The 11769-nt window shown below is 40.6% G+C and overlaps 2 protein-coding genes across 2 annotated transcripts in view; one reads left to right on the top strand and one right to left on the bottom strand.

The window, feature by feature from the left end:
• Nucleotides 1-10538, bottom strand: part of LOC122560826 (neuronal-specific septin-3-like) — a 464551-nt gene extending 454013 nt beyond the window's left edge. Inside the window, exon 1 of the mRNA XM_043711963.1 lies at nt 10410-10538. The gene's annotated coding sequence lies outside the window, so the exon portion shown is untranslated. The remainder of the gene's footprint in view (nt 1-10409) is intronic.
• On the top strand, nt 1726-6599 carry LOC122560828 (myeloid-associated differentiation marker homolog). The gene has a single exon (XM_043711971.1). It carries the CDS (start codon nt 2086-2088, stop codon nt 2959-2961), a length of 876 nt encoding a protein of 291 aa, XP_043567906.1. The 5' UTR covers nt 1726-2085; the 3' UTR covers nt 2962-6599.
• Nucleotides 10539-11769: the final 1231 nt, after the last annotated feature.

Here is an 11769-nt window from a genome sequence, read left to right on the forward strand (position 1 = left end):
CAACGAGCACCCGAGCCACAAATCTTCTCACAAACTTTGAACTCATTTCAACTCAGACCAGGTGTGAAGGCCAGTTTAACAAAAGCCGTTTAACCCATTGTGTATACAGGAACCACACGGACAGCTATGATACATAACTACAGTCAAAGACATTACAACTCAGACAAATGTGCCATATGGTTGACACTGTCTATTAAATAAGAATCACATTCAGCCACTACCAGAAACATATTCCATCATCCTCTGGGAGAAGGTGAGGACTGCAGGTGCTGGCGATCAGAGTCGAGAGTGTGGTGCTGGAAAAGCACAGCAGGGCAGGCAGCAACCGAGGAGCAGGAGAATCTATGCTTCGAGCATAAGCCCTTCATCAGGAATGTGATCCTCTGTGCCAATTACGAATGTGCAATACTTCACTGAACTCAAACTATGAGAAAGATAATTGAGACAAACATAATTGCAGTTTGCCAGAATACGTGGGATTATATGCTGTAAACATCTGGATAAAGAACAATTAATAATCGACATAGCCACAGCCTACCTATGGGGCTTGAAATCCAAAACCATGTGAGGGAAAATGACTGTTCTTGTCCTACTCTGTCCCTTCTTCAATGCTCATCTCCAGCTGGATGTGACTGATCACTCCACCAGGGCGGAGAAAGTGAGGACTACAGGTGCTGGAGATCAGAGTCAAAGAGTGTGGTGCTGGAAAAACACAGACGGTCAGGCAGCATCCGAGGAGCAGAGGAATCGATATTCCGGGCATAACATTGATTTTCCTGCTCCTCGATGCTACCTGACCGGCTGTGCTTTTCCAGCACCACATACTTCGACTCTCCATCAGGGCACCTCAGTACAAACTACACAACTGAGAAGAATAGCCAGTGGTGAGCTGGGAGATGGTAATACTATCTGTGTGTGCCAATTCTGTTGTAAAGAACAAAATATATTATTTTGCTACAGAGTGTATAAAGAAGCTGCCTTCTGCTATGAACAAAAGAAGTTAGTTGCATAAAACAGGAATAGTGTCTTCAGAATAAAGAGATGTAGAAGCAATGAAAACATGCATGAGACAGGGAGGAGAGCAGAAGAGAAACAGAATGGCATAGAAGACAAAAAAAGTAAGAAGGTGAGATAGTACTAAAGAGAGAGAGAGGGATTTACTTTAAAACATGTAGAGGAAGTGTAAGAATTCTACTGCTACCTGTAAATATATAATTTTCATTAAAACTGTACTGTTACTATCAAGGCTTACAAAATCAATTCAGACTTAAGAGACAGATCAGGCCTGATCTAATGGAATGGAAAAGCAGGCTTGATGGGCTGAATGGCCTCCTCTTCTCCTTGTATGCCCATCTAGTTGATGCAATCAAGTGGCATGGTGGCTTAGTGGTTAGCACTGCTGCCTCACAGTGCCAGCATCCCAGGTTTGATTCCACCCTCGGGCTGATGGGAACCCAAAAAAAAACCCATTCAGAAAGCTGACTGTAAAACAGGAGTGTGCTGCAATTGTATTGGTATGGCCAGCCCATTTCACAATGTCTACATGATAGCGGCATGCTGTTATACAGCTTTATTGGATAGGAACTGGCGATGCTTCAATTCTGCATTTCAGGCCTTGTGTCAGTGAACAGCTAATTTCACTTTAGGTATGAATATGTGCCAGATTTTGATCTTACAACTGACATTGCAGTTTGGAAATCTTCTGCAAATTTTGCCGACCAAAGATCTGCAAATGGTGAATTCGGAAAGTTGTGATTCGATTACCTTCTTCATGAGTAATTAAGACAGGAAAGAACAAAGACTTGTTTGAAGACACTTTGACCTGACAACAAATGGTGTACACAGCAAACTGTTCGGGGCACACACCTCTATTTGCACTGCATTTCCCAACTGTGATAGCAAACAAGCCTCCTCTTATCCTGGGTGTTGTACTGAGATATGACTCACCTAGAGAAACGCTTGCACAGGAGTGCGTCACACTCTGTGTTTAAGTGTGGACTGGAGTGAAGATTATCCCGGCAGTTACTGCAGAAGGAGCATCCGCCAACTGTACCATTTTTGTGAGTTCCACCATTGTTGAGGAAAATGCCTGGGATTGTGAATTATAAATCAGTGACAGGTCCAGTAGGAATTGTAAGATTCTTCGAAATCTTTCTCTCATGTACAGCTTTCAGCCTGGTCGCCCATGTGAGGCAATACAGCGGATCTTATGGAGGTTGGTGCATGTTTTCCTGGTGCTTCTCATTCACTGTCTCAGTTCTGATTGTCTTGCTGGAGCTGACAGCCCTGAACTCGAGGATTCCGATATCCTGGGATGACTTCACAGCTTCCTTTGCAATGCTTGCTACACTGATGAACTTAACAGCCTCGATTATCTACCCAACCATTTTCCTCACACCCAACATTCAGACCGGCGAAGACTTTAAAATAGCTGCCACTGTCATGAGTTGCTTGTGCTTTGTTGCTTATGCGATCGAAGTTGGCCTCACCCGGGCAAGACCTGGTGAAATCAATGGATTTTTAAAGACTGTTCCTGGACTCCTGAAAGTGTTGGAAGCTTTCATTGCCTGTATTATCTTTGTGATTATAGAGGGCTCATATCACGTCAATGCCGGGCGGCAGTGGTGCATGGCTGTGTATTGCATATGCTTCATCATCACCTTTTCTATTATCATTCTAACCATAGCAAAACTCATTACAAGGCTACCCTTTCCAGTTGAGAGATTTTTGACAGCCTATAACATAATGGCTGTATTAATGTACCTTACTGCAACAATCATCTGGCCAGTCTTTTGTTTCAGTGAACACTATGGCCAGCCAACCAGATCATCCTACTGTGGCAAAAGCCACTGCAAATGGGACAATCAGGTCATAGTAACTGTGTTAACCTTTGCAAATCTTATTGTATACATTGTGGATCTGGTTTATTCTGCCAGGTTAGTGTTTGTTTCTCAAGCATAGATACTTCCAAAACCACATCCATTGGTATTGGTGAAAGATAGCCCCGATTACTATTCTGAATGTGTGTAAATACATTGCATCTTTCCATTCTGCAAGCTACCTATCATTCTGATTATTGAAATCATAGCTCACAAAAGGAAATTTGCTTCCCTGTTTCCTCGGTTGTCCTCAATGCGTTTAAACAATAAACAGGGAAGCTACACAAAGTGGGAAGATCCCAAATATGATCTGCCTGTTTGTGGCTGACCAATAGGAACACTAGTGTCCACTTTGGCTATCTTTGCAATTCAGTGATACTAACTGTAGGTGAATGTATAGATAGGCACAAGTTAAGGACTGAAATTCAGATTGGCAGCAATCCCAGCAACACTGAGTCACACACAACCTTTAACAGCTCAGATTCCCACCAGATATTTATCGCTGGAACACTTTTGTGCCACTATATTCCAAACAGCAGTCAGTAGAGCCAGGGTGAAGACAACATTAAGAATATTGATTTGACGCTGTCTCCATTTTGCTGCTTAAATGTTTGCTGCTTTTCAATGTTGGAATATTTTTAGAAACAAGTCACCAGGGTTAGATTACTCACAAAGCAGACTCCTGTATGGATGTTAGATGAGTTCCAAGTTGCCCCTACTCAGAGTCTTGTAGCACATCACTGAGGCAGGTCATCGGAGTGCAGCGGTAGTGTTCCTACCTTTTGGCTAGCGGGCCCAAGTTCAAGTCCCACCTGCTCCAGAGGTGTGTCACAACATCCCTAAATTGCTTTTAAAAATAACATAGAAATACTCTTAATGAATTCTTGAAGTATTTGTTTATGGCAGGTTTAATATAAAATGAAGGTGTGATACTTCTGGAAAAGATCCTTTGTTGTTGTACCCTAATGCTAATCTTGTGACCGTTTGGAAAGAAAATTGAACAAATTGTAATTTATTTTCATCAACAAAGAATCTGCAGCAGAGGCACAGGCCCAGCCAGTCTGTGCCTGTTATGTTATGCAAAAGCATCCTTGCGCTCTAATAAATGTTTCCTCAATCTAATTAGCTCCTTCCCACCGTGCATTCATATTACTGCATTCCATTTTCCCCACATGTATGCAACAAACCTGCCCTTCAATGTATGAATGCTCCCAGAGTCCTGTATGGCAATGTGTTTCGCATTCTTGCCATATCTAAATCCTATGGTTTTTTTAGGTATCTATGTGATCAGTGAGGATCTGATGAAACTCTTGTTCTGGCACAAACCTGAAGCGGTAACAATTTTCCCAAATCAACCCCATCAAAATCCTACTTAAAGGGTTCTCTTATTCTTCCTGGTTTGCAGAGAAATGAACTCTTGCCTGTTCAACATTCCCAGATAGTCACACTGTTGCAATTCAGATATCACCTTCATCAATCTTATTTGCATTTTCTCTCACCTTTCCATATCCATTTTACATAGTAGATATCGGAACTGGGCACAGTATTCCAAATGTCATCTAACCAAGGTTCTGTGCAAACTTAGTGTACTATATAGTGTTTGTATTGCATTGTTTTATAAAGGAAGTCTGGTATTTTGTTTGACTCCTGTTTCTAATTCTGCAATTCACCCGTTAATATTCCCAGAGCTCTTTATTCCTCTATTCCATTTCATTACTCGTAGGCTAAGGAATAAACTCCCTCATTCTACCGAACAAAATCAAGTGCTTCCCAGTTTGACAAATTGAATTTTACGATCCTTGTACTCAACTAATTATGCAGCAGTCTTGCAAATTATTGCCTGATCCCCAAGTATCATCTACAACTTTTGGCGCTGTAATTCAAATTTCCAAATCAACATGATTTATGTATGTGACATTTAACAACCATTTCACAGCAAGTGTTCCTGTTAGGTGAGTTGGCTAGATAGTTAGCTCTTAATGTCTAACAGCAAGAGTTCAATTCCTGCATTGACTGAGGTTACCATGAAGAACTCTCCTTCTTCCCTGAGACATGGTGACCCTCTAGTTAAACCACCATCAGTTGTCTCTCTCTAATGTAAGAGCAGGCCTATGGAAGTATCTATTTATTCTTACCCTTGCGTGACGTTTTCCCAGCATTTCTCGACTGAGTCAGTACCAGGCCTATGAATCCACACGCACTGATCTTTATTACACATGTGGCACCTTCTTGAAAGTCTTCTAAAAATGCTCGCTTTTACTTTTAGCTTTTCAAAGAATTCAATAAGAATGGTTAAACGTGGCCTTCCTTTTAGAAATCTGTGTCGACTACATTTTTGACTGTATTCCCAGTCTAGCTGTTATTTGATCATATTGGAAAAAGACTTTTGAATGTTTCCCTACCACTCCCTGGGTTGGTTCTCTCCCTCTTTGTGACAATGAGAATTACATTGTGTTGCCCATGTCCTCTGGCACAATTGGTGTTTCTATTGCATTTTCACATGAAATATTAGTATCCTTTCCAGCCTCTATTGAGAAATCATGAGGGAAATCCACAGCACCCAAGGTCTTAAATCCATTATAGTTGATTAGTGTCTCTGTCCTTTCAATTTTAACTGTTTTAATAATCCTCTTAAATTATTCTACTCTTGACATTTCTCTGGCAGTTCCTTCAGTGTGAACTGCAGCAATGTATTGCTTCAGTATATGTACCATTTCTCTGGTGAGTTTATCTTGCAATTTTACTTTTTACTACTCCTATGTGTGTTTAATTCTCCTTCATTTACATGTGTTGAAAAAATAATTCACAATTTCATTCTACATTATTTGATAGCTTCATTTTGTGTTAGTCGAAGTCTCTTCAATACCTCGTTCCTAAGTGTATTATTATTCCGTCATTGTCCATTATTTTATCCAAGTTCTTTACTTTAGATTCAATCAGCCCTGATCTCTTTACTTATTCATGGGATCTCTTGGCTATTTGTTCTAATTTTGCATGGAATATATTATGTCTGAACTATATCAATTTTTCTGCAAATCCTTCTTTTTACACCAGAGAAAATTTCATTTTAACATTTAGTTAGTGGATTATGGTGAAATTTAATGTGAATCTGAGGGTGGATGTTATTTTATGACATCAAGAACAGGTTCACTTTTGCAAATGTTAATGGCAGAAAATGTATACTTAAAGGAGTATAACAATGTTCATTTGAAATAGCAGAAATGATTTGTGAAAATATCAGATTATTTTCTGAAAAATGCATACTTCTTTACAACAAAAATAAATGTATGACGAGCCATTTTAATGCAAATCCTTGCTCGTTACAGTGTAATACAAATATCGGTTGTTAGATGTTAAGCCACATTTTGCGTCCAGGTTCTGGGATTATTTTTGTATTGCATTCATTGTAGATGCTGGAGATGTTGTAAATGAAGTGTAAAGGGAAATGAATTAAAGACATTTTACATTTTCTACATAAATAAATAGCAAGAGTTTTGTTCACGATTCATTTTTCACTGTTACTATTGATTATATCCAGTGGAAAGGAAAATCCTGAGAGCCAAGCAAAAAATGAAGAACTTACCAGAGACAGCATCCCATTTGTGAACTCACATTCTGACATTCGTGTTGGAGTATCCATTGCCATGCTTGATTAGATTCCCTACAATGTGGAGGCAGACCCTTAGGCCCAACATGTCCACACCAGCCCTCCGAAAGTAGCCCACCCAGGCCCATTTCCCTCTGACTAATGTCACCTAACACTATTGGCAATTTAGCATGGCCAATTTACCTGACCTGCACCCAGAGGAAACCCAGACAGACACGGGAGAATGTGCAAACTCCACACAGGCAGTTGTCCAAGGCTGGAATCGAACCTTGGACCCTGGGATCCATTGAGCCACTGTGCCGCCCCACGTTTCTATGCCATTAGCCTTGCCACTACGTCTATTCAGGATGTTAGAAACAAAGCAGTCAGAAACATTGAATTGAATTGAATTCCATTCAATTCAATGTTTCCGATTGCTTTGTTTTTAACATCCTGAATAGACCTTGTGGATACTGAGAAGAGATGTTTGACCAGAGGCAGGGCATTAACCCTCTCCTTGTATTGTGTTTCTAAATTCAAATGTTACAAAACTTGGGTATCACTGCTCTGAACTTGTAATTAGCTGGCACTGTAAATACAAGCACCAACCTTACATTCCCAACTTTCTTATGGCATCCTGCAATGCGGAATGGTCTGCAAAGAAAAATCCCAGAGGAAATAGACAAAAAGAGAATTCTCCCGTCAGTGCTTTTTATGAGTTTTTTTAAAATATGGTAACAAGAAATGTCTGTGATGTATGGCTACAAATGTTTGCTGTGCGTTCATAATTTATTAAAGTAAGTATTCTCAAGCGATTCTTGTTTATTCGTTCACTTACTGTCACCATATTATGCAATACATGCTAATCATACTATATCTCCCATATCACAATTGCAAAATGTTAATAATAGTCTTTAGTGACATGCAACACATTAGGGCTTTTTATAAACAAGCTGTCATGTGACAATGTATCTGTTGCTATTGGCTGGCATGTGCATCCTACATGAAATAGCCTCATGTGATTAGACAGAACATAAGTAAGTGGTTGATGAATAACAGTGCCCATGAGATCATCTTGGTGTTCAGCCAAGATGTTGGGCAACCAACCATCTCCCAGGCCTCTGTTGATCTTCAGTCAGAAGCTCGTGATTGCACAAGAGTGATAGTTTTCTCTTCCTTTGCTCTCCAGCTAAGCAGCTCCTCTTATGTGAGCGCATGACAAAGACTGACTAGTGTAGCTCTGACATTGAGTCCCAATGCAGCCTATTTAACACCCTCAATTCTAATCAATCACCAAACCTCATGAGCTCTGTTCACATAGGCCAGATGAAAAATAAACTTGACGTTAGGTTAGATGGAGGCAATTACATTTCTGTCTCACTCCAAGAACAATGGAGAAAGCTCATCAGACTGCAGTTTTTGATACCATAATTATTAATAGCTAAGGTATGATGTCAACTCAGGAGGACCACAAGGCCTAGATGGAAATGTATTATTAGTTGCCACCATTTCTTGCTGGTTTGTTCCTCTCATCCGCATTTCTTTTCATTTCCTGATAATCACTGTTTTGTATCAAATTCATTGAATGGGAATCAAAGCAGAAAATGCAAAACTTTGCTCATCTCAGTCATAGCACCAAGCAGAGCCTAAACAATTTACCACCAAGAAGTAGTAGAATCAGCAGGTTTTTCGCACAGAACCAGAGAATGGGTAGGGTGCAGAAGGAGGCTGTTTAGCTCATCATGGCTGTGCCCAGCTCTCCAAATGAGTAAGACAGTGAGTACCATTCCCCTGCCTTCTCCTTTTATCACTTGCACATCCTTCCTTCTCTGTCCATGCTTCTCAGCACATTGAAGGAAAACAGGAGAGCAGCTGGCTTTTCCGTGTCATTACCCAGAGTCCGGATGTGACCGAGAGGACGGAAAAGCAGAGAAAAATCTTTCAGAAAATCACATTGGCGAGTGGTTCAGCACATTGCAGTGGTTGCGACATTGTGCCTGATTTGTCCTTCGGACATTGCTTGCCAGTTTAGTTTGTTGGTGAATGTGCATTTCCAGTGAGAAAGTAATTCATTCACTCCTAGCACTACCTATAGTGTAAGTGCATCAAAAGTCTTTGCCAGTTGTATTTGCTGTGGATTCTGTTGTTTACTTTCCAGCACCAAATGGCCATTACCATCTCAATCATTCCAATTGCAGTTACATTAGATTAGATTAGATTACTTAGATTAGATTAGATTACTTAGTGTGAAACAGGCCCTTCGGCCCAACAAGTCCACACCGACCCGCCGAAGCGCAACCCACCCATACCCCTACATTTACCCCTTTAACCTAACACTATGGGCAATTTAGCATGGCCAATTCACCTGACCCGCACATCTTTGGACTGTGGGAGGAAACCGGAGCACCCGGAGGAAACCCACGCAGACACGGGGAGAATGTGCAAACTCCACACAGTCAGGAATTGAACCCGGGTCTCTGGCGCTGTGAGGCAGCAGTGCTAACCACTGTGCCACCGTGTCACATTGTGAGCAAGCACATATTTGCCGGGATGACCTCATTTCTTTCACAATATTAAATTGTATGATTTATTCTGCAAGCTTGGCTCGCTATACTCATTAACTCAGATACCAGAAGAAAGATATACAAATTACGTGGGCTATAGCACAACGTAAGCAGAGATTCTCTGGTGTGTGTGGGTTACCAAGAAACAGTGGTGACTTTACCCGTGAAAACCTGTCCTTGGACATCAATGCAAGGCGAATTGGAGGCAAACACCCCCTCAATTATGTTTTAACACATCAGCTGCTGTGTGTGAGACATGACAAGTCATGTCTGAAGGTAAGAATTTCTGCCTGTGTGTGAGTGGAGTGGAGTGGATTATAAATCCATGTGTGGAAGAGTACAAATGCATCACAATGAGAGCTGGAGGAATTGTCTAATCACAAGGACTATTAGCAGCACATAACAGGTGTTTTCCAAGAGTATCTGAGTGAGCATGTATAAGTGTTAGCATTGATGATACATCCATGACTGTGAGAACAGCCATATCTAAATTTCGAAGCAAATGCTATTAAGTGTAACTAGAGAACAAGCTGACTATGGGAGCACATATATACATGTGTGTAAGGCATACACTGTCTCTGTAGGTGATTATAATTGGAATGTATTCAATTTTAAAGAACTCTCAAATGCCCTCTCATGTCAATGACATTTTCCATAAGTCGATAGCATTTTTTTGGAAGCACAGTAAAAATACTTTACACTCCTGGTCTAAATGGATCAGAGTAGCTAGGTCTAGCAATTACCCCCAGTCATGGCGAATTGTTTACAGGAGAAGATATGGGTTATCAATTACATCTCTCTTCTCTATCCTCAAATGGAAACATCTGTCTTTTCAAAGGGTAAACAACAGATTAGATATAACTATCCAGTGTAACTCTGTAAACAAAAATTCTCCAGGCGAAACTATAAGAACAATTAATCCCCTCAATAATTGTACAAGAGCACTGGAAAGGATCCCTGATTGAGTAATGTATGTAGGATTATATAGAAATTATTGCAATTAAACAGGCCATTTAGCCCAACCAGACTGTGTTGGTCTTCAGCATTTAAATTGTCCCTGATCCTATTTGCTCACTTATTCCATGTCCTCTCATGTCATTCAACTACTTTTCTAACCCATATTTAAATACTGACATGGTGTTTGCCTGAAACAGCAATTCCAATAGGTGCATTGCACACCCTTAATACCCTCTGGGAAGAAATTGTAATTCCTCTTCTCACTGTCCAAAAGCCCATTTGTTCATCCCTCTCATTCTAAGCCCCTTAGTCGCTCAATTCCATTCCTCTGTCACTTTAAACACCTCCATTGAATCTTCAAGTTTTACACATGTTGTTTTAACATTTGACAATGTAGAAATGATTGTTACATGTTTTGCTTACCTTCTGGTTTGGAATGGAATGTTTTCAGGTGCAATGGCAGCAGCAATGTCTTCTTCCTTGACAAACCATGTGTGATCTCACCGAGAAACCTTTCAGGAAGTGGTGTTACACACGGGATGGATGAACCTGAAAAGCTCAGTAACGAGTATCAGTTGAACTCCTCGGGTCAAAAATGCAAATTGCTTGGACAGTTGTTTCTAACTTCTTTTCCCCTACTTTGAAGACAATCTTTTTGACCAGGGTTTACGAAATAATGGTTGGCACCATGAAATTTGCTGCTGCTGGCTAATCTAACAAGGACATCTTGCCTGTGTGGTTGCCTCTTGCTTTGCACCCCTTTGAAAAACCCACCCATCAATGTTTTTCACACCTTTCCCAGAGGGAGATTATGCCTGTTCTGATGCTGATGGTGCCTGGTCAATCACAAATGCTGTCACAGGATCAGATAGAAAGAAATCTGTCTCACTGGCATGCAATTTGAGATTGCTTGCCTTTAAATATGCCTGTATCATGACATTGAAAGCCTTCAGATGTTTTTTGTGCTGAGTTTAGCGATTGTCTTGGATTTTGCTACTTTTACTGCATTCCTGTGCACATTCCCAAGTTTAGACATTGGCAGCCCAAACTGTTTTTCTCAAATTTAGTTAATGATAACAGTGCCAATGTTTACTCAAACTTGTTTTCCACTGAATTCGGATAAGCCATATTTATTCAACATGCAAGTAACATTGTCATGTCTCCATCATTGCCAACCCAAGAAAATGTCACTTTTCAAGGACAGATTTGCATGTTTACTAAAATAAGTGATGACCACATTGGGTACAATATTAGGATGATTCCCATTGTAAGATAAGTGACCACACGAGTTCTGGGATTGTCTTGCTGAAGTATTTGTGCGGCGTTAAACCTTCGCACTTAAGGCTTTTTGAGATGACACACTGCTACTCAGCAATGCAATGCAGCTCCCAGGCTGTAAGACTTGAAACCTACTGTAGACATTATAGTGGGCAAGAATGCAAAGACGCATCTTATTTCACATACTGACTTACAGCAGTAGGAGCGTTTTTGCCAGCTAGTTGAACTTGGATTTGGTATTGCTGCACGTTTTGGTGATTATCTCTTCAATACCAGTCTCGGGGGTGATTGCCTCCCTCACATGAACAGTTAGACTAAGGAAGCAGATGCAAGCTTCAAGAGAAATGAGATTTATATCTCCGCAAAGGGGCTGCAAGATGATCGCCGTTATTTAAGTAAGGATGTAAATGTATTGGAAGCAGTTCAGGGAAGGTTTGCTAGACTGGAATGAATTTGATTTAGAGGAAAAGATAGGTAGGCTGGACTTGTATCTAGGAGAAAGTGA

This window comes from Chiloscyllium plagiosum, chromosome 21 (genome assembly GCF_004010195.1).
Source record: "Chiloscyllium plagiosum isolate BGI_BamShark_2017 chromosome 21, ASM401019v2, whole genome shotgun sequence".
NCBI lineage: Eukaryota > Metazoa > Chordata > Chondrichthyes > Orectolobiformes > Hemiscylliidae > Chiloscyllium > Chiloscyllium plagiosum.

What these genes read in the sequence shown, in the direction of transcription:
- LOC122560828 (XM_043711971.1), top strand. Translation starts at nt 2,086, where the DNA reads ATGCCTGGGATTGTGAATTATAAATCAGTGACAGGTCCAGTAGGAATT.